Raw genomic sequence first — 26,361 nt, forward strand, 5'->3', positions numbered from 1 at the left:
CCTTAAAAAAGATGGAGTAATAAGCTAATTGAAAAAGATCGTAAAACTACTTTATCAAAATTAAATTTTTAGACCAAGTAAGCTTTTTCAAACATCTCTTCGCCAGATATCACTATTAAATAACATCTAAAGTGGCTCAAATCTCTAATTTTACCTTAAAAAACTTTTTACCAAATAGTATTAAAGTATCATAGTTAGGGATGTGCATCGGTTCCAAACCGAACCGAAAAAACCGAATAATTCAAAATAATCCTCTAGAAAGTTTCTAATCTCAACCCCTCCTGCATGTTTTGGACAACAAACCTTCTCCCAACGTAATAAATGAATTTTTTTTCACCTCCTCAGTTCCACCCCATAAAAAATGGTGGTTCAGTTTGTCAAGACTATGTAGAACATTGCTAAGCAACAAGTTAGAATGCATGGGATGGTTCATCGTAGAATTAGTAATAAACTGGATCAGGGCCATCCTACCTGCAAAAGATAAAGAGTTAACTTTCCAAGATGAAATTTGGAATTCATAGAGTAAAAAAGATCCTTGAAAGGCGATTTGGACACCCGGCCACTAAAAATGGGAACACCAAGGTATTTCCCCAAGGAAGTTGTAAGAGGAATGCCAGTATTATTACTAAGCTTTTTACATAGGCCAGGGTGACATATTCTTTTAACATAACAGCTGAGGTTTTTTAACATTAAACTTTTGGCCAGAAGCTGAACAAAATGTCTTTTTTTATATAAAATAGTAGGTATCATTTCATTAGATAAGTAAGTTCAGAGATACCGATACATAAAAAAGGAGGAATAAAACCTCATACCCATATAGGCTAGTGCCAGTACAAGATCCATTACAGAAAGAAAAAAGACTACAATGAGTAATAAAAACCATTAAAGATAGAAACAATACAAAGAAACTAGAAACCATATACTCCTTGAAAGTCGAATCTCGTTGAAATACTGCTACAATCCGTTCTTCATCCTTCAAACTCTTCCGGACAATCGGATCTGAGTCCGTTTCTATTGTGCAACCATGCAGATCTATAGATCTACGGATAAAATAAATCTTTTCCGCTTGTGCTAAAACCGAAACAAGGATAAAAGATAGAAGTATGGCTAGTAGATGTAGATCTAACGAAAAGAACTTCAAAAAAGTAATAGATTTCAAACCAACTAAAGTTACAAAACTAAGAAAATGCAAATCTAAAACATAGATAGGAGGAGGAAGAAGGAAGACCTCGGGATAGATCCGGTTAGAAAGGAATTAGGAGAAAAGTAAGGAAAAGATGAAAGAAAGAAGAAAAGAAGAAAGAAAATGGAGATGAACTTTGAAGAAGATGGAAGAAAGGAGGAGAGAAGTTGAACAAAATGTCTTCAAGATATCCATAAGAGTGCTAAGTTGCTCCTCATCTCCTTCTAAGAAAAAGAGAACATCACGTGCAAAAAAATAGGTAGGTGATATGTGGGCAAGCTTGGCCAATTTTCATTGGACGAAGTCTCTTATCGGCAATAGCATCCTAGATGAGGTGGGCTAGCCTTTCCATAGCTAGAACAAAGAGATACAGAGACATTGGGTCTCCTTGTCTTATCCCTCTAGATGGAATAAAAGGATCAGACATATCCCCGTTAAGAAGAACTCTCGTGGAAACTGTAGAAATAAACTTTCTAATAATCTCACACTAGGCCAGAGGAAAACCAGCAAGCTTAATAGTATCTACAAGGAAATACCAATCCAATCTGTCATATGCTTTTTCTAAATCGAGCTTCAGAGCAATAAGGCCTTTTTTTCCTTTCTTTATACGCATGGAGCGCACCATCTTTTGAGAAATAACGATGTTATCAACCATCTGTCTTCCTACAACAAAACTCGACTGATTCTGACTAATAAGAATCAGTAGTATATGCCAGATCCGGTTAGCAATAATCTTTATCACCGACTTGTAAATCATATTGCAAAGACTAACAGGCCTCATCTGAGTAAAATAAGTCAGATTCTCAACTTTAGGAATAAGAATGAGAAGATTGTCATTCACCTCTGAAATATTGTGAAACCTTGAGAAAATGCCACTCACGAAACTACAAACCCCATCTTTCATGTCATGCCAATGCCTCTGATAAAAACAAGCTGGGAGGTCGTCTGACCCAAGAGCTTTAGTTGGCCCAATCCCAAAAATAACTTCTTTAATATATGATGTTGACACGGGACCAACCACATGAGCACCATCTGAAGCAGGAATGGTAGGAAAGCAATGATTAGTAAGTAACGGAGTACCACAATTCGCATCAGATTTGAAGAGGTCACTATAGAAATTCACAGCAAGGTTTTTAATGTCAGAGTCTTCATATAACTAGTCCCCCTAAGGAGTTTTAATAGCTTCAATGAGGTTTCTTTATCTTCGAATAATGGTAAATATGTGAAAATACTTAAAATTCTTATCTCCGTCTGTGATCCATGCTTTTCTTGATTTTTGGAACCAAATGAGCTCCTCTTGAATCAAGACAGTCTCCAATTCTCGTTGGAGGGAGCGAAGAAAAAGAGAACTATTATCATCGTAAGTTTGCTCAATTCTTTTTTGAAGCCATGCAATCCTGTTAAGAAGACATCTCTTTTTGTTAATAATGTGCCCAAATACTCTTTTGTTGCACATTGAAACCTCTTGTTTAAATGCCTTTGCTGCTGAAATTGGGTCTTCTTTCGGATGCCAAATGGCTCCCTCAAAGTCTCATTCCCCCCTCCCTCCAAACTCGACTGTCCCTCATTTCTGTATACATAGTATCAGAGGGTTCAAACAACGGATTCACATTCTCAACCAATGTGACAGGCTGATTCAGAATTTTGGAGATAGGTTCTTAAAGTGTGGGGTCTTCCTTTTGTGTAACGAGGGAGACCAAATTCTGCTGATCTATACCAAGTTGACCCAATGCAGCAAACCTCGAGCAGAAGCTACACTCTTAGTTTCAACATAATTAGTCTCAATAAGCTTGCTCTCCTTCGCCAAGCAATTAGCAGTAACATCATTTCGTTTGAGAGTGTCCCTCGAAGGCTCACCAGTAATGGGCGCTTTTGTAGTGCGTCTTCGAGTTGTCCGTTTGGCCACCATCCAAGGTCCATAATCATTAAGCACTTCATACCGACCCGATATAACCTTGGCACTCTCAGTTGGAGCATTCTTGCCATCATCAAGCTTCTTCTTTGCCGGACAACCATCAAACACATGACCATACATACCACATTCATAGCATATATTATGAAGCCTTTCATACTCTATACGGTACACTGACCAAGGAAGCATGTACTTCGATAGAAGCGGTTTAGATAAGTCAACTTCAATGCACACTCTAGCGAATTTCCCCCTTTCTACCCCAATTTTAGCTTTGTCAACATGATGGACTTTTCCTGCATAACCACCCAACTTTGTCATGAACCCCTCATTGTATTATTCAATGGCAAGGCCGAAAAACCTAACCCACGTAAGGATCTTTTTAACTTCATTATCAAAAGGATTGAAATTAGGAATCCATGGCCTAATAGCTAAACAATGGTTCGAAATAATATAAGGTCCCTCATTGATAACATCCTCATAATCATCAGGGCTAGTAAATTTAATCACATAGTAATCGTTTTCCAAATCAATTATTCTAACCTTGCCTTTTTTGGCTCATTGGGCAGTGATTCGCTGGGCAAAATAATTGAATCCAATCCTTTTACCTAAAACAGTGAGAATAAGGGATATTATCCACTTTTTCCAAAGTGAGCGTTTCTCCTTTGTGTTTAGGAGGATTGTAGGGTATCTAGGGTCATCTTCCTCTCCATCTTCTACATCCGAATCAAGTAAGAAATCCTCCAATCAATCAAATCTTGTTTCAGAAACGTGATCCATTGACTCATCCTCCTCGATAACATGCCGTATAACTGTATCCTTCCACGAGAGTTTTCTACGGTTATATAGGCGATTCTAATGAACTATTCTGAATATCCAAACTGTCTTCAGGGAATCTGTTGATTCCTTATGTGTATACTATCGAGTGAGCTTCACATGTCAAATTAAAAATCGAAAAGATTAAAGGTCTGAGTATTGTTTTATTTTTCTTAAAGGAGTATTATTTTTTTTCGTTATTTTTTTTTGTTTTGTTTTTGTAGGAAACAAAATATAATAATTAAAACATATATAATGGAAAAGAAATCATGTTAAATAAATAGGGACAAAATGGAAGAAAGCAAATGAGATCTGTAATGCACATGCTATGCTATGTCCTTCTCCTCCCACCTTAGATATTAGATGTCATATTTATTTGCTGACCATTTCCTATATGCTCTCATGTGGGTCCCTTTCACACATTTTTACTATAGCTTGACTAAAATCTGTGAACCACAATAACGCTGGCAACCCCAAAATCTGTATTTCTCCTTACACATTTCTTACAACTTTCATTACCACTCTTTCGATGTGGTAAAAAAAAAATAATCCCTTGGTATAAAATATTGCATACAGACTACAGAGCTGTTTATTTATCTATTTTTCACCTCCTGTTTATCTTTTCAATTTAAAAAGCAGAGTTTTAAGTGTTTGGTTAGACATTCCTTATTTGCTTTTTACAGCTGAAAAATAGTTTTTTACAAAAACAGAGAATATCTGCTTTTTGGAAAAACAGCATTTTTCAAAGGCAACCAGTAAATAGAAACAACAACCAATAAACAAAAAGTAGCCAAACGAACTCTAAATCCAAGATTCGTAATGGAAAAAAGAAATATTACAAAAAGCAATAAAACTTATAAAATATACAACTAACATAAATATATATATATATATATATATATATATAGTATACTTCTAGTTGGTTCGAAACCCTATTGAAAACTTCCTATCATTTAGGCTCTTAATAAATTTAGCATTTTTCTTTTATAATTCCTAAAGTATCACAATTTGTGAAAAATTAATAAGATACTTGCAAAATCTTCTTTATCAAATTAAAAAAAAAAGGCATTTAAACAAACATTTCAATGAGTGTTATTGGTTGTGTTATGTTCTGCAGCACATATTTTTATATTATAATTTTAATTATATTATTCATATTATAATAAATATTGGGCTATAGTTAGATGCGATGACAACTCAGAAACAGTGATTCAATAAAATACTATTTCTTCACAAAACAAATTTAACAATATTTCAGATTTACGAGAGGAAGCATGTTGGTAGGTGTATTTAAGCCAGTTTTTTATTATTATTATTATTATTATATATTCCTTATCAACAAGATTCGCATGACGGCCAATACAGTTTATTTTATTTTATTCTTTTTAATACATAGTTTGCTATTTGTATTTGGGTAAAAACCTTATAGCATCACCAACCGCCTTTAAATTAGCTCTTAAATTAAAATTTAAATAGAAAATAAAAAATCAGTTTCAACAGTCTCTTAGTGGCTCCTCAAATCACTAAGAGCATCTCCATCCTCTCTATTAATAGAGAGTCTCTCTCCACTTTTTAGTGCCTCTTAACTTTATTTTTTATTATTAATGAGTCTCTCTCCTCACACTATTGATAATGTAACAATAAATAATAATTTTAATAATAAAATAATAAATAAAGAGTGAATATAAGGAGCATTGTTGGAGATGATATATCTTAACTACTCTTAAAATAAATCACTAAGGTCTCGTTTGGTAAGATGTAATGACCTTCGTAATGGAATGACCATTACATTGAAGACTCATTACCATGTTTGGTTACATGTTACAATTTTTTTTTTTTATAATGGAATGAGAAAACTTTGAGTTAAATTTTGTACAGAAATCTTGTAATTCCAATTACATAGAAAAATGACTTGAATTCTCATTACATTGTCATCTAACCTCTCATTTCTCAAATCTCACATCTCAATCTTATCTCTCATTCTTGTCAAAAACGCAAAAAGTAGAAAAACATGAAAATTGAAAATGAGAAAAATGAAAAAAAAAAATAAAAACTGAAAAAATGCGAAAAATGAAAAAAAAACGAAAAACCAGAAAAAAGGAGAAAATAGAAAAACGGCGAAAAATATTGCAAAATGGAAATTAAAAAACAGTGAAAAATGCTGAAAATGGAAATTATGAGAAAAATGTAAAAAAAATATATGAAAAAGTGAAAAACTATATACTAGTTTATTGATTTCGGTTAATCTAATTTTGTATTTGATTTCGATTCGATTTTTCATATTTTTCGTGCTTTTCACGTTTTTCATGTGTTTCGTTGATTTTAATTATGTAAATAAAACTTTATGATTATATTTAATTAGAAAAATATAAGTATTGTAATGGTTATTACATTTCATCATAATTGTCAACCAACCATGGTAATAGAATCACTATTCCATTCCATTACATTACAACTTTGATTACATTACGATCTTGATTACATTACATTGCATTACGGCATACCAAACGGACTCTAAGAGTCAATTATTTATATTATTTTTAGAGAGTTCACTAACAGTCTCTTGGAGATGCTCTTACCTGTATTCTTAAAATTTCAAAATTATAAATAACCATGTATTCTTGTTTAATTATATTCAATGATCCCATATTTCTCAATAAAATTTATTAGATACAGAAATAAGAGACACCACGTGTCAAAATCTTTATCATGTGTCAAAAAGAAAATATCAAATAGATAAATAATTAAAGATTTTTTAAAGTTTACAGACACTTGGAGTTTTAAGGTAAAAATATAAGGTTATTGAATGTAATTTAATAAGAATAGAGAGTTACTAATTATTATTGGACAAGAATATAGTGTCATTTGGAATTTTTGAAAGTTTACAAGATAGTCAAATTGCATTCAATAATCTCATATTTCTTAATAAAATTTGTTGGATGCAAAAAATGGGAGATATGTTCCACCACGTGTTAAAGTCCTCGCGATTTATCAAAAAGAAAATGACAAATAAACAAATAATTAGGGACTTTTAAAAGTTCATGAGGCAGTTGAAGTATTAACGTTATTAAATGCAATGTGATAAGAATATGAGATTATTGTATGTAATTTAACAAAAATAAGAATTACTAAACACAAATTGGATAAGAATACGAAGTTATTCGAAACTTTTCTAAAATTTAGGAGGTGATTTAGTCAAGTACAAAGTGCAAAAGTGCAACATATATGTACAGTAAAAACCTCTGTAAATTAATACTCGATAAATTAATAAACTCTTTAAAATAATAATTTCTTCTGGTCCTGACTTGTGCCAGTTCAAAAAATGATCAATATTAATAAATTAATAAAATAATAATTTTCCAAAACAACCCTTTATAAATACATTGTATTATTACCTCTATAAATTAATAATTTCTCAAATACATATGCGAAATATATACTTAGGATACTTTAGCAAAATATGAATATATAGTATTTTGTTTTTTCTTTGAAATTTAAATCTAGTTGAATTTCATCTCTAACTATTCTCAGTGCATTCAAAAGTTCTGGTGTATTCTTGTCAAATTGTAACAAAAAATGGTAAACAGTGGATGATGCTATAACTGCTTCCTTTACTTTGACTGGTTTCAAAAGTACTGAATTATCCTCAGCTTCATCCTCATTTTTGGTATGATTTGAAACAACACTCCATATAAATTTATATAGTAATTCATTAACTATGATACATTGAATATTTTTAACATAAATACAATGAACTTCCAACTTCAATTAACTTATATAATGCACATTTAATTTTATTTGTTTATTGATTTTAGACAAAAACTTTATTTAAATAGTAATTTAAAATTTATTTTGAAAAAATTTAAAATCACTCTATAAATTAATAATTATTAATTTATCGATTAATTAATAACTCTATAAATTAATAAAATTTCATGGTCCCAACATTATTAATTTATAGAGGTTTTACTGTATTAAGTTTTTTTTTTACTTCCAATTACAATTAATGATTTAATTTATATCAAATATAAACAAGATTGATAATTAACTGCTATGAAATCCGGGTAAATTACATCTATGGCCATTGAATGTTACCCATTTTAACATTGTGGTCCCTAAATTTCAATTTTTAACTATTGAATGTTACCCATTTTAACATTGTGGTCCCTAAATTTCAATTTTTAACGATATGGCTATAGAACTTTAGAATTTTTAACACTGGTAGCCCCTCAACGGCTCAAAATAAAAAATTCGAAGAGTTAGGTGCTGTTTGATAAAACTGAAAATTAAGTGCTGAAAAAATAAGTACTGAATTTTAAGTGCTGAATATTATAAGTGCTGAAAATATTGAATGATATAACTTTTATAAAAATATTAGTTGATAATATTTAACTTAAAATGTTAAGTTAAATATTTTGACTTACCAAAATAAGTGATTTTTAACTTAATTAACTAATTTAAGTGGTGGAGAAACAACCGTTATCAAACACACTTAAATTAAATAAGTGCTGAACACTTTAATTTAAGTAATTAAGTGCTTTATCAAACAAGACCTTAATGATATTACAAGGAACTTTAATTGTTGAAAATTTTCATTTTGAAGTCATTTATGTATTGTTTAGTTAGGAATAGGGTGAATTTTGAGAGAGAGAAAACTCCAAAAAAGGTGATTTTGGAAAATAAAAAATGTGGTTTCATAGTAAATATTGTTTTGAATAACTTTAATTCTTAAATATTTTCATTTTGAGGCTGTTAATGGTCATTTTGAGGAATTAGTTAAAGTTAATCACCATCGGTCATACCATTAAGAATTGCAATTCCACAATATTAAAATAGGTAAAGTTTAGTAGCCATGAGTATAATTTACCCATGAATCCCTAACAAAATTGAAAACAAGAAACTAGAGAGTGGAAAAGAGGAAAAATGAATTTCATTTACTTCATTTAGCATTACTCATGTCTGCTATAGATAGATTATATCAACCAATAATATGCTAGTATAAGCATAACATAACATAATCTATGCTACAACTAACAAAATAACTCTGCTGAGGACTTACTAATAATTTCTTGTTTCTTTACCTTCCATGAAATTAATGAGTATCCTCAAACTAACTTCCATGTTTCCCTGCATCCTTCCTAATCAGCATCATTATAGGCTTGTAATAAAGATTATGTGTCAAGATTAAAACCTTTATAACCATTGTCACAATATATCTTCAATTGCAAATCTGAATGTGGTAACCATGTGTAACTCAGCTTGTGTTTGGAGGTTTTATTAACTTAATTATCTAGTTAACCCCAAATAAAGCATCTTATCCATAATTCTTCTATACTACTAAGGATTTTCAATATGATATACTGGCTGCAATTAAATCAACACCAAATAAGAAAAGGAGTTTATGCATTTATGGTGTGAAGAAGATGCAATTGTTGTGCTGAAACTCAAGTGATTCATCTATCTTTGATGGCTATTCTGACAAAAAGTGTGTTCATGAAACCATTTCTTCATTGTAGACTCTCTCAGTTGCCTTCTTTGCCTGATAAAAAGGTGAAAAATACTTGAAAAACTAACCAACAAATATTTCTATACTTGAGCCCTCCTCCTGTTTATGAAATGAATGAATTTATAGTAAATACCTGTTGATCCCAGTCAGTGCGAATCGTAAAGATTAGAAGACATAAGACTTGCGTGGTAAGTGCACATGTAATCCCAAGCCACAGCCCCTGCTCTTTTTTTCAAATTAATCATTCACACTAATTTCAGAAATTATTATGCTTTAATACTACCTTTACCTTACCTTTCCTCCAATGTGGAGTGTAAAAGCAAATAAGATTGAACATGGAAGTCCAACTAGATAATAAGATCCCAGATTTATAATAGCACCTATCTTCTGCCATCCACATCCTCTAGCATTCCCTGATACAACAACAACAAAGCCTTAGTTCCGAAATGATTCGGGTCACATGAACCATCATACAAAATCGTGAAATCAAGTCGTGTCAGGAACATAAATTCTCTCCCTCCACTCCGTCCTATCCGCTACCATATTAATCTCATGTCATGAAATATGAAAGTAAGAAAGTAAGAAAAGAACCTGAAAGAACACATTGGAGCCCATCTAAGAAGTTGGAAGTAGCAACAAAAGGCAACATAACTGATACATATTTGATCACTTGTAATTCATTAGAATAAGCATAACCCCATACTTTCCTTATTGATATCAGTATTCCTCCTACTATTATCCCTTCTGCTACTCCCATCATTACCACCACATATACTGCTAATCTTGCCTTCTTTGAATTTCCTGCTCCTAGTTCATTTGACACCCTTGTGCTGTCTTGTGCTTTCCAAATCAATTCTATTCTATAATCTCAATCTCAATCTCAACCTCAACATATATATATACATATAAACTCACCTTACAGCACCGCTCAGTCCGTACGGGATCATCCAAGCTGTTGCTGCTGTATTTAGGCTGACATCCATGCCAAGTTTTAATTACTTCAATCCAATAAGCTATTCAATTTGATTGATAGTTTTGAAACTCACCTAATAGAAAGGACGGATGTTTCCAGCTGTGGATTAGGAAGAAGACCAGATAAAAGAACCATTAATTCAAATGCCCACATTTCCATGCTGTTCCAAGTCCAGAAAAAGGGAATAAATTCAACAAATGTCATGTCATGTCATGTCTCTTAAGTGAAACAATCTAATAAAACAAGTTACCAAACCATAAGAGCAGAAGGAATAGCAAGCCTCAAGAAACCAAAGGTATGTTGTAAAGCCTGGAGTGAGAAGCCTTTCCATGTTTGTGAACAGGAAGGGGAAAACTTGACATACATTCCCAACAAAATAACATTTACCCAATAAGATATATCATTTGCCAAAGCTGCTCCTCTACTTCCTAACCCACTTTTAAACACCAGTATCCAGCATACTAACACATGAATCAAAGCAGTTATTCCTGAAAATATCATCATTGGAAACACAATGTTCTGTGTCTGGAGGAATTTGTTCAGGCATTGAAGAAGTGCATAAGCAAAAAGACTTGGAATCATAAAACGAGCATAAATCCCAGCTTCCACAGAAATTGAAATGTCTTGCCCACAAGCAATTAGAATAGATTCTGTATTAGCCCATATGATTGAAACAGGAATACTAACTATTACCAATACAAACATTGCTCTCTGCATATGTATCCCCATCATCCAATACTGCTTTGCCCCATATGATTGCCCACAGTATGTATCTAGGGCACTTGCCATTCCCAACTATCAAAATTCACCAAATTAAATTGAAGATTTAGTATCTCTAATCATGATATGGAAAAAGGATTATAGAAAAATATACCAGCAAGCTGAAACCAGTGACGGTAGCAAAAGAAGTAGCCATGGAAGCACCGGAAAGGCTTAATTGACCAAGATGACCGACGAACATCACTGATATCATCTGTAAACAGTACTGTAATAAACTGACTGCTACTAATGGTCCTGCTAGCCATAACTGTTTCTTTACTTCCTCTACTGCTTCTTCCTTTGTTATCTTGTCAACAATTAATAATTCTGAATTCAGAGATTCTCTTTCTTCTTCTCCATCCATTTTCTATACTTTGTTTGCTCTTCTAAATCCCTAATTCAGATCTTTTTAACCATTTGTATTCATACATACATACAGCATAGTGTTTTTTGTTTTTAATGCGTGTCTGTTTTGTGGTTTTCAATCTAGTTACTATTTACATTGATAAATTAGTGGAGTAGAGCCAAAACACTCGGTGGACATTATTGAACAAAAGACAAATATCACTGACTGAATTCATTTCAAATTTGTTAAAAAAAATAGAGCAAATTTGAAATTAAACTGATAGGGAAGTACTTATATTAGAAATTAAACTGACCATACATCAATCCTAATACAAGTATAAATAAACAAAGGAACTATTTGATGTTATGGCTACGACTGTTTACCTTTAAAAAAAACTACTTTTGCAAAAAAACAATATTCTTTACTTTTGTAAAAAGTTAGGAAATGTCTAACCAAATACTTTTAAGTATCCCTGTAACAAATTTATGTGCCTGCTAGTTTTCCGACTACCTTGAAGAACAAGAAACTTTGGTTTAATTCTAGACTATTTCAGAATAAAGTTATTCCGATCATAAACTTTGGATAGAGTAATATAAGTATAAGTATAAACAAAGTGGGGATCCAACCTAAATAAATATCCATAATAGAAGTGAAGTAATACTTATTTGTGGTGGTATAGGATAATCTTGGATAAGTTAGTTCATCAAGGCCTGTGGTTGTGGGTGGGGACCCAACTCAACTCAATGTCCTTAATCAACACAGATCCCTATCTACCCTCTGGGCCTGAGTTATTACTATCCTTGTCACCAATCACCACAAAAAGCTCCGTAGCTGTCCGAACACTGATCAACTTCCAAACTTTAATTGCTCTAGTGAATAACTAAATCATAAATTATTGTTCTACTGAATAATTAAAGTAACTAGATACAAGAGAAAGAGTTCGATACCGTACTTGAGCATATCACACTTTGGGCTGTAAATGAGCTGAGCCGCTTATGAGCGGTTCAGTGATCGGTTCGATAAAAGATCGGCTCGACTCGGTTCGATTTATAAACGAGCCGCTCGTGAACATGATTTACTGGCTCGGTTCGTAAACGAGCTGAGCTTGAACAGGCCAAAGCTCGGCTCGAAATCTCGCGAGCATGTTCGATTAAAACATTTATGAACAAATTTTAATTTTGTAGAAAACTATATAGTTTTGTGTAGTGCACAAATATCTAAACTTAATATTATTTCATTTGCTATTAGATGAGTTCGTTCACAAACATAATAAATGAGTAATAGACGAACTATTTGTAAGTATCTTGTTTATTTATTCACGAACTTTACTTGTGAGCTTGTTTATGTATACAATTAAAGAGTTATTTGCGAGCAAACTTCACAAATATAATTAACGATTTACTCACAAACAATTCATGGTTAGATAATTTTCTTAATGAACGAAGTCCAAAGAGGATTTTAGGCTCGAAACAAGCTCAAAGCTCGGCTCAAGTTCGTTGAGCAAGCCAAAGCTCGGCTCGTTAATTTTATAACAAGCTCGGCTCGGGCTCGAGCTCGTTAATTTTATAACGAGCCGAGCTTGAACATGCCAAAACTCGGCTCGGCTCGATTGCAGCCCTAATCACACTTCAATTTTTAATTTTTTACTATTTCACATTAACGCCTAAACTTGTAAATTTTTTAGCATTTGATACAATACTTTGATCATATCCCACTTAAATTGGTAACTTTTGTCAATTTTGGACCATGACACCCTTATTTGCTTATTTCACACACTTTAAATTTAAGCAATCGTGCCACATGAATTTTAATGACATAATACTCATTTGGCTCCCTTAATTTTAAAGTCAATTTAGACTTTAAACTATTAAATCATCAATCAGGTTTCTGAACTAACAAAAAATCATCAATCGAATCCTCATTCTAAACAAAAATCATCAATTGGGACCTCATCGAAAATCATTCGGTTGAACAATTTTAAACACTTTTCTCTAAAATCATTTTGAACCAATAAAGAAATTATTATAGTTTATATCAAATATACACAGTTTCTGATTTTAGGATATGATGGAGACTCAATTGATGATTTTTGCTTAGTTCATTGACTTAATTAATGATTTTGATAGTTTAAAGTCCTGATTGATTTTAAAGCTTTAGTTTGGGGACCAAAACGGATGTAATGCCAATTTTAATTGTAGTTTGTCAAATCAATAATCAGAATTCCAAAATTAATAAGTTTAGGAAGTCAAAACTTCAATAAATAAACAAATAAAGGGATAAGTAAGATCAATTTTAGCGTTATGTTACTGAAAATTTGAAAAGACTGGTTTGACTTTTATTTAACTGTCACATCTGACGTTCCAAACAAGTTTTTCGATAAACTGAAACAGTTTTGTATATCTTTTTATTATTAGTAACACAATAAGCATTTAAGACAATTTGACAAAAAAAAAATTGTGATTAACTTACATGTGTCAAACTTAGTTGTTTGTATTTCAACATGTTTTTTTTTTTTTTGTAACTGTGTTAGTAAGACATTAAATATCTTAGACATAATTAATGTTTGGAAAGTCCGATGTGATAGTTATATAACAGTCAAACCAGTCTTTTCAAATTTTAAGTAACGTACGACTGTCTTTGACCTTGTTTGGAAGCGTTACGGTTAAATTATGACAATTTTGAATGTTAGGGACAAATATGCACATCACCGAAAATCCTAAAGTTAAATTTGGTTTTTATCCCATAAATAAATTTAGGTATGTAAAAAATCCAAATATAAGTTGTCAAACAACAAAAAAAAATTAAGTTTTAGGTGTGTAATTATATATTAAGCCTTTTGTATTATTTATATCATATATCTTTTGATATCAGTCAATATATATTGCCTTGTAGTATCTTTCTGAGTGACTTGAAAGAGACAACCAGCTAGTCAGAGAGGGGCTAAAGTCTAGCGAACCCACTCCGATGTTTAAGTTAGCAAATATTGAAGGAGAGTTGAAGACAATGAGAATGGTTGTGAATGTGATCTTACATACCTCTTTAGGGTGCTTACTTTATGTTTCAAACTTGGTTGTGAATGGTTTTAAGGGTAGTTGTTCTAATATTTAGGAATGTGTGTCCTAATGACTCATCGGACAAGTGTCATCCTTCAATTGGTCCTGAGGTCCTCAAACCATTTTGACGTAGGGCGACATTGCCCTGTCATATGACAGCCATCCTATATAACCGCCTTTCTTGATCTGAGGCTCTCATCCCTTCATCATACTGATTCTAATTCGAACAGTGGATATTGATCCATGTGGCTCTACCATATGACATTTGTCCTTTATGTAACCGTCTCACATGATCCAAAGACTCTCCTCCATTCATCGTACGGATTTTGAGATGAGCAGTGGATATTGATCCACATGGCTAGATGGTACTATAAGCATCTTCAAGGGATATTCTTTAGATTAGATCGGATGGTCCCTATGAGTGATCAGAATCGTAAGGAGTGCATCGATCCATGTGTCAATGATGCTCTCTTAAGAATATATAGATGATATTCCTTAGGGCATCATATGTTCCCCCTCGGTATATATGAGTACTTTAAGCTCAATTTTCACGTTGGACTTGGTAAAATGGCATGGTTGAATAATTAAAAAGGTAAAGTCATTTTTGTCTTTTTTTTCAACGGTTCGATGAAGCATGTGATGCTACTCTCTAGTGCTTGCATGAGGTAGCTAGCTATAGGAAATTATACTTCTTCAATCTGTAGACGCAACGTCAGATATCTGCTTATCACTTTCTCTCTCCTTTTGGGATTGGCTAAAACTCTTCGAACCTTCAACCCCATCGTTAAACTTAATTAGGATCGTTGTAATGTTGCCATTGTTTCAATTGCCTAATTTCATATAAATACTCTCATTCAACATTTTTATACCTTTTACCTGTGTTATTTTCTTCTGATATTTTTATGTGAGTTGCTAGTGCTCCCTTCTTTTTCTTGTGATCTCTGTTTCTCCAACCAAGTAAGTTTATCCAAACTTCTCTTTCTTTTGCCTTTTATCGTCCATCTAATTGGTCCCTAAAAACCTTGATCCGACAAACCACACTAGTACTAGCCAACCTAAAAAACCTCGAGAGAAAAAACCTAAAAACGATGAGCATGTTTCCTTCATGAACAATCTTTCATTAGTTACCCTCACCGCTAAATACCCTGAATTCGTCAACCTGGAGCGGTGCTCCGTGGTGATAATCAAGTTATTACCCGTGTTCCTAAAGGCCATCTAGCCTTTTACAATATGTTCTTAAAGCAAAGGGTGAGGTTCCCTTGCCGACAGCGTCGTGACTTTCTTGAATGAATTTGATCTTTCCTTTAGCCAAATTACGATGAATGGCTAACTCGGCCTCCTTTCCATAGTCAAAATTTGTGATGATCTAGAGCTTATTATGGCAGTGTCGCTCTTTCGAAGTATCTAGACCCCCACTATTTTCCATGCCACTAATGACGTTGTATGGTTTAACAAATACCGTTTGGAGAGAAAACCCTTTTATTACGAACAAATCCTCCAACGTAAAATACTTTAAGCCCTATTGGTTCTAGATCTGGATCATGCGGGATAATGATGGGAAGGCCCTTGAAGGTGCCCTATATCCAGAGGGGTTCCCCCTTTCGAATTTCGTGGAAACAAAAAAGGGAGCTTACGGTCGATGAAAAATTGGCCAATGACTTCCTCATTTTCGTTAAACTGACTTTTACCCTTAAGGACTTCTTGGAGCACCTTTAAGAAGACATCCCCTTCCTCATTAGGGATGACGAAGGGAGTGTGTACTTTGAGAGCACATATGAATACGATGAGTTTCTTAAAGGAACCTTTTTTTATTATTTAATCTTCGTTGATTTATTCTGGTTCCTTTTTGTGCAGGTGCTAACATGTCTTCTATGCGAAAAACCCTGATAGCCCAAGCTGCCGTAGAGAAGGCCGCTTTTATAGATCGGCGACTCTGGATGCTTTTAAGTCTTCAGCGACTCCAAATGCTTCTCTATCTTCGGTGACTCCGAACTTTTCTCTTCGTGGCCCAAGTCCTTCCATTCATCCCTCAAGTCATTCTGGGTCGACTCTGTGTTCCAAACAATAGGAAAAGAGTCCCCCCCCTCTTATAATTCTAGTATCTTCTTCTTCGTCTTCCTATTCTAGTTCCATTTCGGACATCCAACCCCTCTTAGATCATGTAAAGGAAGATGTCTAGTAGGTTTGGGGGGTCGATGACTCAGTATCCGGTTGTTAACCAAGTGGATCCCAACTGGCTACTCAAGGCAACCTTTCTGTTATTCCCCCTCTTATCGTGGTCCCAATGGCCAGAACAATCCCTTCCGAATAGGTTGCGCTGGTGCAGGCTACTGCACAAGGAGTAATGACCAAAAAATGGTCCTCAGCGTCAACCAAACGAGCTTGTCTCTTACCGAGCGGCGACTTCGTGGATCACTCATCTTCCTCTCTTCCCTATTTCTGGAGCGACGCATGCGCTCCACCACTTGTTGCCGCTCTTGCACCTCCCTCTAAGTCTTGAGCGATAGATCTCGATTGTGATTGCCCTCATGCCTGAATGTTGGACCATACCACACAATGTTATCCGGACATGGGATCTAGATCATCCTCTCCCTGGTGATGGCTCATTGCATGGCGGTCTGAATGTCTTGAAGAATGATGCCCTATTGCATAGATATTCCCCGTGTACGCCCGCCATATGGTTTCGTCTGCTACATGTAGTTTTTCTTTCATTTCTACCATCTATGTCACGTGCGTTGCTCTCATTCCGTCCATATCCCTCTAAACATGAGTGAGATTACGGTTGAACTACGTGTTAATCTCATCAACAAACTTATGGTGCTAATGATCCAGGGGTTCCTTATGGCATTGGTCGTGGAAGACCTGTAGAAAATCTGCCTGGGATTCCGCCATTGCTTCCTCCTGGATTATCGATTTTGGAACTCGACCGATTGTAGCTAAGGATTGTTTTAGTAATCAGATCCATTGCTTGTTGGGAGCTCGTGTAATATCCACGCTCACAGCACCAATTGATATCGCTTAATATATGTTGCCTTCTAGTATCCTGCTGAGTGGCCTGAAAGGGAGAAACAACTGGTCAGAGAGGGAGAAATAACTGTTTTGATGTTTAAGTTAGCAGAAGTTAAAGGAGGGTTGAGACAGTGAGAATGTTAGTGACTATGGTCTTACATACCTTGTTAGGGTGCTCAGTTTATTTACATATAATAGCTTCAAAGGTAGTTGATGTAATCTTTGGGAATGTATGTGTTAATTACTCATCGGACAAGTGTCATCATCTGATTGATCTTGAGGTCCTCAAAGCGTTATGATGTAAGGCGATGCGCCCTGTCATATGACTATCCTCCCTTCATCGTATTGATTCAGGTACGAATGGTGGATATCGATCCATGTGGCTCTACCATATAGCAGTCATCCTTTACATAGTCATCTCACATGATCCAAAGGCTCTCCTTCATTCGTCGTAATTCTTGAATGAACGATGGATATTGATCCACATGACCAAATGATACTATAAGCATCTTTATGGGATATTCTTTAATTTGGATCAGACGATCCTTGTGAGTGATCCAAATCATAAAAAAATGTCACGTCCGTGTCTAAATTTCTAGAATTTATATCTAGATATTAATATATATTATAATTATTGGGTGTAAGAAATTAATTTGGTGTTATAGGAAAAATTTTGAGTTAATTCGATGGGTTTATGTGTAAATTAAAAGTTTAGGGTAATTAGTAAAAGATTATATAAAGATGGAGGACCAAAAGGGATATTTGCTGAATTTGGGATATAAATCCCAGACATTCGAGCATCTTCTCTATTCTTCTTTACTTCCTTCTCTGTTTCTTTTCTTTTTTATCCGTATCAATTCGTTCCTGAACCGTTTCTCCACCGTTTCTTTGATTTACGGAGATTCGACCGTCCAAATCACTTGAAACTTAAACTATAGCATCCTTAGGCATAGATCTAAATCCTAATCGAAGAATTTCTGAATTTCGGAAGTGTTTGGAGCGGAAACGTCTTAGACTGATTTAGCGGAGAATTGAACGGGTGTATTTTCTTCAATTCATAGCTAAGGTAAGTAACTATCAACTATATTTTGAGTTTTATGTATATAGATATATATATATATATATATATAATCAAAGAATTTCTAGAAATTGATATTTTAGGGTTATGCCGGAACTTTGTAAAATTGAGGTTTTTCACAATCTTGCTTTTTATTGTGAAATTATAGTTCCAATGAACTATTAACTATGTTTATATATGAATTACAGATTTTACTTGGTTATGTTGATTTGAGGTTTTCGTTGATTGATAACTTTGGAATTTTATTTGATTAAGGATTGATATTTTGGAGAATTGAACCCTTGTGAGCTTGATTATGATCAAGTGAAGTATATACATATATATATATATATTTTTGGTTTCAATCTATATATATATATGGAATTAAATGTTTGGTATCCATTGAGAGTAGTCCGGTATGGTGGATTTAATTTTAAAGACCATATTTAGTGAGAAATATGGCCTGTGTACACAGTCTGAAGACCTATTGGGTATGGCAGAGAAGTGTTGGGTAAGACCATATGGGATAGGCACTGTTAAGAGACGTCTCGTATATGTTGTGAATTGTGATTTGAATTATAAGGGGATGAACTCAAGAATGGATACAAGATTATATATTTTTGGTTTTTGGTTTAATACCTTGATTCTATTATGAACTTTAGTTTTGAGTATATTTTACGAGGTTTTGATTAAATCCTTGATAAATGTATATATATGTAGTTATGTTAAGTAAAGTTGATTTTTATAGCTGATAGTTTCTTATTGAGATTTTTATCTCATGTTTTCCAAATGTTTTTATTGTTTTGTTTTAGGCGAGGAAGTGCAAGGTACCGAGAGGGGTACTCGATCCTAGGGCGAGGTTCGGTTACATCTACGAGGTGCAAGTCGTCTCTAGGGTATTGCATCCATTTTGTTCATGTACATATATGTGGATAGTATACGGACACTTGAAGAACTTGTTTTTGGCAGTGTCCTTTTGTTTGGTTTGTACTGTCTACATATAGATATATATAATTAGCTGAAGTTGAGAATTTGTGGAATACTGTGATATGGGTTATGAGTAAGTCATAACTTGTCTGTATAGGTGATGCTGGAAAATCAGATTCGTACTTGAATCTTGTGATGCATTTTTCGACCAGATATAGGCCGAATTTGTCATGGAGTCCTAAATGAAAGTTCTTTATTTTTATCTTATGTTTCCAGGGGTTTTTGAATCGTCTTAATCAGACTCCGTATGAAAAAGTTATGCTGGAAATGACATATGTTGGTCATTTTAGCTTTAAACTAGAATTTCGTTTTTGCTTTGATTTTTCTCCTTATTTGAGAGATATTGCTACTGGTTTATATAATAAGTCAGTGGTAATGTCTCACCGTCTTATCTGATCTTATTTTAGGTCGGGCATGACATTTTGGTATCAGAGCATAGGTTTAATCCATATCCAGAAGTGGATATATAGGTAATATAATGTGATTCTTTGTATTTCTTGTGTTGCACACATGACATTCATGCATAGCATATATCTACATATAATTATAATTGTGTCTTTATCATATAGATGCATCCAAGACGACCGCGTGGCCGACCGCCTCTAAATAGAGGTAGAGGTAGAGGTAGAGATGAGGAAAGAAGAGAGTTAGGATGGGATCTTGAGGGCATAGGGGATAGTGAAGCCTCAGATGCAAGAGTTCCACCCATTAACCAACCCCAAAGACAACAACAACCATTGCCTCCACGTCGACCTGTTAATCTTCAAGCTGAACAACCTGCACCGTATGTGGGGAGAATTGTCACGTCCGTGTCTAAATTTCTAGAATTTATATCTAGACATTAATATATATTATAATTATTGGGTGTAAGAAATTAATTTGGTGTTATAGGAAAAATTTTGAGTTAATTCGATGGGTTTAGGTGTAAATTAAAAGTTTAGGGTAATTAGTAAAAAATTATATAAAGATGGAGGACCAAAAGGGATATTTGCCGAATTTGGATATAAATCCCAGACATTCGAGCATCTTCTCTATTCTTCTTTACTTCCTTCTCTGTTCTTTTCTTTTTTATCCGTATCAATTCGTTCCTGAGCCGTTTCTCCACCGTTTCTTTGATTTACGGAGATTCGACCGTCCAAATCACTTGAAACTTAAACTATAGCATCCTTAGGCATAGATCGAAATCCTAATCGAAGAGTTTCTGAATTTTTCGGAAGTGTTTGGAGGGGAAACGTCTTAGACTGATTTAGCGGAGAATTGAACGGGTGTATTTTCTTCAATTCATAGCTAAGGTAAGTAACTATCAACTATCCACACTGGTTGAGGTTATTTTAGGTCGGGCATGACAAAAAAAGCATCAATTCACATGTCAAGAATATTGTCTTAAGAATATCCTTAGGGTATCAATAATCATGTAAACTTTTGCTCCTTAAACTATTCAAAATGTTAGTATTTACTCTCCGGCTTATTATTTAAGTAATATTTGCCCCTGGTCTATCTAAAATTGGTGAAATCTCAACTATCCACACTGGTTGAGGTTTCACCAATTTTGAATAGGTAAGAAGGCAAATGTTACTAAATAATAGGTCAAAGGATAAAAATGAGCGTATTAGATTAGATCATGGCCAAAATATTACCTAACGATAGATAAGGAATCAAAAACCAACATTTTTGATAGGTAGAGGGTTACCTAAAATTAACGAAGAAATGAAATGAAAAGAGAGATGGTTGGAACCATGTTAATACTATCTAGGAAATTGGTGAGCCCAGACCCTTGCCCCACATAACATCCTAATACAATGTCTATTGTCTAATAATGTTTCATCATAACTCGGGACAAGCCATGAGCATGTCTTTCTGCTTTTGTACCCAAAACCCAAAGGGATTAATTAATCATTGCTATATAACACCAGATACATCCAGTTCTTAAGATGTCACACTATTAATTGGGAATATAAATAATATATCATAGCATTAAACACATGCAACCCAAGCTTTACATTTAACACTTGAGACTCTACCATTCAACACATCCTTCTATGTGTCTCACTTGGAACCCACTGCTGCTTTTGGAACTTTCATTCCAAATCCATGCTTTACCTTCTCAACTCTGTTAATAAACACAAACAAGGATTCAGATACATATTTTCACATGTTCAGGCATGCAAATATCAAAGGAAAGACGTTAACAGGACACTTACGTCGGAGCGAGTCTTCCGAGGCTGTCTAGCTCTTCACCAGTGTCCTCATCTACCACTCTTCCAGTGATTTCAAGTATGTAAGATCTGTCTCTATCAATTGGAAGTCCTCTACCAGCTAGCAAATCCAAATCCTTTTGATGAAGTTCTCTCCCATTTACATAAACACCTGTGTTTCCTCCAGCACACTTTTCTGGCATTGCGTAATTGAATTCTTCGATACATGGCTGCAATGAAAATGCCATTGTTTCCGTAAATACTATGAACTTGAATCAAGAAAAATGTAGCTAGATAATACCATATAAAAGAAAGTTTGATCATGTAGCTAGATAATACCATATAAAAGAAAGTTTGATCATCTTACAGGAATTATGCCAAGACAAGGCCCTCCGACGACACCCCAAAACCCAGCTCGGACATCATACCTGGATTGTGAATATAGCAGAAGTAAACTATCAATATAAACTGATCCATACTTCAAACGTTTTCAGCCAAATCAATGAAATTAAAGTGCCATAAAGTAAGCATATATATTTCAAGCTTAAGCAAGTCTAGGACAATATAAACAATTACAGCATTAAAAATTTGGAAAAATATTCGAAATTTCAACGTGAACTCGAACTCACCAATATTGTCCAGGATGGACTGGTCCAGCAATCTTCTCAGCCTTCTTAACTAGACGATCTGGTATGAGATGGCCGTTTATAGAGACATTACTTCTACCACGCTCATCTGTTTGATTTGATCTGGAAAAATCCTTAAAGCTCTTCTTGATAATATTTGCAAAAAATGATTCACCCCCTTTGTTGATTTTCAATTGACTATCTTCTCTATTTGCATCACTAGATTCCTGCGACACCCCAGTATTAGAGTATTCATGGAATGGTACCTCTATCTCAGTAGCCAGTGATGCCTCTTTCATGGAATTTTGCCTTATGGTAGCTTTGGTTCCTATCACTTTTTCTTGCTCCGAGCGAGCACTTTGGTTTCCCTTTCCAAATCTATTCACAGAATTGTCACGATCAGTAGAAGAATACTCAAAATGATGCTGAAGAGGTGAACCAGCAGGTGGTGGCGATAGACTATCTTTAACTGGCTGTTGAACGGAGTTGACGACATTTCTTGGCGCAATAAGAGCATCTGGACTATTTTCATCATCAGTGGTACTTGGAGATGAAGTGTGGAAGCTGTTCATCTCTTGATGCTTCAACGAGTTCAAAACTTGGCCTGCAGATAATGCAATTGGATCGGCGTCGACTGTTTGGAAGTCATAACCAGAGGTATCATAATCATCAGATGAGAAGTTCGCATTCATCCGGCTCATAAAGGCATGTGGATATGAAGTGCTCTCTTTAATCAGCTCGGTAGAGCTATCATCAACAACTGCAGGAATTTGAGTTGCTACTGTATTCACAGAGAAAACAAGTTTCTTGTTTACAATACTAAAATTGATTATTGCAGAACAGGAACCACATCGAACTTTTTTGTGGTTCTTCCCCTTAAGCAGCACTTTTTTAGGAACTTGCAGCAGTTCAAAGCAATTAGAACAAGTCATAAATGGAGCACCGCCAGCTACCGGAAGGCAGCATCGACCACCACTGGCTAAGACCACTTTCCGAGGACGAGAGTGTGCAAAACGACCCATATCAGAGTTAAGATCACTTGGCCATCTAGCATACGACAGAGGACCATCAAATGGAGGAACATGAGCCCTTGAGTTGTGAACATATGGGCCAAATTCACCAGGATTTTCATGTTGATACAACATGGGATTGGTTGAAACATCAGCACGCCTTTTATTGCTGAGATTCGTGGCTGGAACTGGTGCGGGAACTCTGTGATGCCTCTCATAGCAATGGAAACAAGAACAAGAAGGCTGGTGAAAAGGCACATTTGATGCGTATGAATTGTATGGATCAGAATTAGCATCAAAGTAATGTCTAGAGTAATATTGCCGGGGTGGTTGGTGGTATTGACCAGATAATTGATGCGGACCTCTTTTGACTCCAAATGGATCCCCAAATCCAGGAATATGGTTTGAATTGTGCACTGCAGGATGAAGATTGTGCATAGCCATTTCGTGTCCGTTGGTGTAAGGAAACGGATCAGGGTAGTGATGCGAATAAGGAGGTCTGGCAGCATGTTTATCAGGACCGAAAAATTGCATAGAAGCCCGATCGGGCATAGTTGAGGCACCTGGAAACCAAGTATCTGCTCCAGAGTAAGGATCTAGAGGAGCCCTCCTTCCATTGAGAGGAGCTTTCTCCTTGGATTTCTCAGCTACATCACATGACCTGCTTAATTGTTCCTTTAACTCATCCAGTTTCCTGAGAAGCTCCACTCGATCCTTTTCAAGGTGTTGTTCAGATTTACCATGATTCCTCAACGGCTCACCATAACTATAATTAGAATCCACATTGTAACTAGACGGTCCCTCATCTGGGTAGTTTGAAGTCGAAAATCTCACACCTTCAACCTTGGTTTTCGTCGCACTTTGAAACCCCTCCGCTTCAGCTTTCTCTCCACATTCCCACCCTGACATCTGTCCAGATCTCCAAGATTTGCTTGTATGTCTAGTTTCAGAATTCAAGTTGCCAATTTCTCTTCCCACAGCATTATCCAAAATATCTATGTTCATGTCCATATCAAGATCATTTTCAACAACCCATTTACCATTAGCTTTAGCTTGATTCCTACTTCCATCATCATCTTCAAACTCATTCTTCTCAGGATTCTTTTCATCACAACTCAAAGAGCCCGTGTTCGACTTAATATCAGCATCAGAAGTATCACTCAATTCCACAACTCCCCTCTCCAAAGAATTGTGCAATTCAGCAGTATCTCTAGCAATTTGAGGTTCATCCAACAAAGCATCTGTCTCCCGATTTCTAGTTTTAGCTGCATTATATTCCAACAAGAATTCCACACTCAAAATCAGAAAAACATATGAAGAGGTTTAACCAATTTCTACCAAACATGAGAATCAACAGTTCTTCCATTTTCCTAAATACATTCTCTCTTGAATTTGAGAAAGAAATCCCAAACCTAGGCAATATAGCATCATAGGGAAAATTTTGTGAAAGAAAATAAGCCATTTAATTTAGACATCAAAATACTAACAGCTGCTGAAAAAGGAAAACTCAGTGAAAACATTTGAAATTCAGCTCAGAAGAATTTCAAAGATACCACAATATACAAACCAGAGTTATCCCACACTTTCTACTAGAACAATACAACAAAAAAAGAAAAGATTGAAGTTAAGGAAACCGAACCTCGGAGAACAGCGCCACAACCTCCGCACTGGTAAACAGAGTAATTCTCGAGCTCCGGCAGAAGGTTTTCACATTTGGGGCATCTCACCAGTCTCACTTTCGTGGAATCCGCCATTATAGAAACATTCAAATAATACTTTTATAAACAATTATTTAAATAACAAAATAAAGACAGCACAGCTGAGCTAACCAAACGACCCTTCAAAGACCGGCCAAAGTAAAACCCATCCTTTTCACGCTTAACATTAAAGAGAAAGAGAGACACTTTGCACAAGTTAAAGAAGTAAAAAGGAAGAGAGATCAACTGATTTTTCGAATAGTTAAGCCTCAGTTTTCATGTACAAGATGAAAGCTTGAATTGAACAGAAGATGCAGAGAAAATAGGGGGGTTTTGTTTGGGGGTTTCAAATGTGTGTGCTTTTCCCCCCTCGCCTCTATTTTCTCAGCAACCAAACAAGAAAAAGAGAATGAACAAGAGTGTAGGAGTATTATTGAAAACCTGGAATTTCACGAAAAATCTCTGAAATTCTATATGAGAGAAGAGGAATAGATTTTGGTATCGAGTTCTGAGAAATCTGAGTTTATACTCTGTTTAATTTTGTTCATTTCACAAAAAATGCTGAAAGAGAGCCCCACCCCACTCTCCATGGGTTCATTTTCCAATGTTAGGCAGCGAACACAGACAAGAGAAAAAGAAGAAACGTTGCCGTTTTAAGACAGCAAAGATTTAGTTGAATGAATCGGCGCTTGTCCGGGCTTTAATTGTGTAAAGAAGAAAAGCAAATCGGCGACTTTTTGCAATTAGAAGTGGAGTGGAAAACAGAAAATTAAAAATTAAAAATTAAATATTAATTTTTGCTTTATTTATTTATTAATCAGCTTTATTCTATATCGACTTTAATTTTATATAAAAGATAAATAAGAGATTTAATTGGTCTTTACACACAGCGACTGGTGAGAAAAAAGCAAAGTTTTGGCCGTTGTGAAAAGAAGTGAAAGGGAAAAAGAGAGGAAGAGTTTTATTTTCTTTTTTTAAGAAATTAAAGGAAAAGGGAAAATCAGGAGAGAAGCCTGTTAAAGTCTGAGTTTGGGTAATGAAAAGCGACTGGTCTGAGAGAAATGATTCGGTGGTGCGATGACCCACAGTAAATAAGTGGTCCCCGTTTAATCTTAATTACTGTCTTTCCGATTTCTGATTCACTGCCCTTCGAGTAACAGGAAATCCATGTTTTGACTTTTTGAGGACCGAATGATTATTATAAATTGTATATAAATTAAATTTAATTTGATTTT

General features: G+C 34.8%; 2 protein-coding genes across 2 annotated transcripts; both read right to left on the minus strand.

Moving 5' to 3' along the window:
- Positions 1-9,273: 9,273 nt before the first annotated feature.
- On the minus strand, positions 9,274-12,075 carry LOC136217583 (protein DETOXIFICATION 16-like). The gene is made up of 8 exons (XM_066004172.1): positions 11,262-12,075; positions 10,638-11,182; positions 10,461-10,547; positions 10,330-10,386; positions 10,006-10,244; positions 9,709-9,827; positions 9,548-9,634; positions 9,274-9,447 (listed from the first exon to the last, which is right to left on the minus strand). Exons 1-8 carry the CDS (start codon positions 11,508-11,510, stop codon positions 9,400-9,402), a joined length of 1,431 nt encoding a protein of 476 aa, XP_065860244.1. The 5' UTR covers positions 11,511-12,075; the 3' UTR covers positions 9,274-9,399.
- A 9,316-nt stretch (positions 12,076-21,391) lies between these two features.
- On the minus strand, positions 21,392-25,810 carry LOC136217584 (protein ENHANCED DISEASE RESISTANCE 4). The gene is made up of 5 exons (XM_066004173.1): positions 25,069-25,810; positions 22,423-24,694; positions 22,161-22,221; positions 21,800-22,023; positions 21,392-21,708 (listed from the first exon to the last, which is right to left on the minus strand). Exons 1-5 carry the CDS (start codon positions 25,181-25,183, stop codon positions 21,645-21,647), a joined length of 2,736 nt encoding a protein of 911 aa, XP_065860245.1. The 5' UTR covers positions 25,184-25,810; the 3' UTR covers positions 21,392-21,644.
- Between the last annotated feature and the right edge of the window lie 551 nt (positions 25,811-26,361).

The sequence above is a fragment of the Euphorbia lathyris genome, chromosome 2, assembly GCF_963576675.1.
Source record: "Euphorbia lathyris chromosome 2, ddEupLath1.1, whole genome shotgun sequence".
NCBI lineage: Eukaryota > Viridiplantae > Streptophyta > Magnoliopsida > Malpighiales > Euphorbiaceae > Euphorbia > Euphorbia lathyris.

What these genes read in the sequence shown, in the direction of transcription:
- LOC136217583 (XM_066004172.1), bottom strand. Translation starts at nt 11,510, where the DNA reads ATGGATGGAGAAGAAGAAAGAGAATCTCTGAATTCAGAATTATTAATT. An exon ending in TCACTGGTTTCAGCTTGCTG is followed by an intron (nt 11,183 to 11,261) that starts GTATATTTTTCT and finishes GAATTTTGATAG; the next exon opens with TTGGGAATGGCAAGTGCCCT. An exon ending in GCTCCAATGTGTTCTTTCAG is followed by an intron (nt 9,828 to 10,005) that starts GTTCTTTTCTTA and finishes TTGTTGTATCAG; the next exon opens with GGAATGCTAGAGGATGTGGA.
- LOC136217584 (XM_066004173.1), bottom strand. Translation starts at nt 25,183, where the DNA reads ATGGCGGATTCCACGAAAGTGAGACTGGTGAGATGCCCCAAATGTGAA. An exon ending in GTCCATCCTGGACAATATTG is followed by an intron (nt 22,222 to 22,422) that starts GTGAGTTCGAGT and finishes TTCACAATCCAG; the next exon opens with GTATGATGTCCGAGCTGGGT. An exon ending in CTCGGAAGACTCGCTCCGAC is followed by an intron (nt 21,709 to 21,799) that starts GTAAGTGTCCTG and finishes GTTTATTAACAG; the next exon opens with AGTTGAGAAGGTAAAGCATG.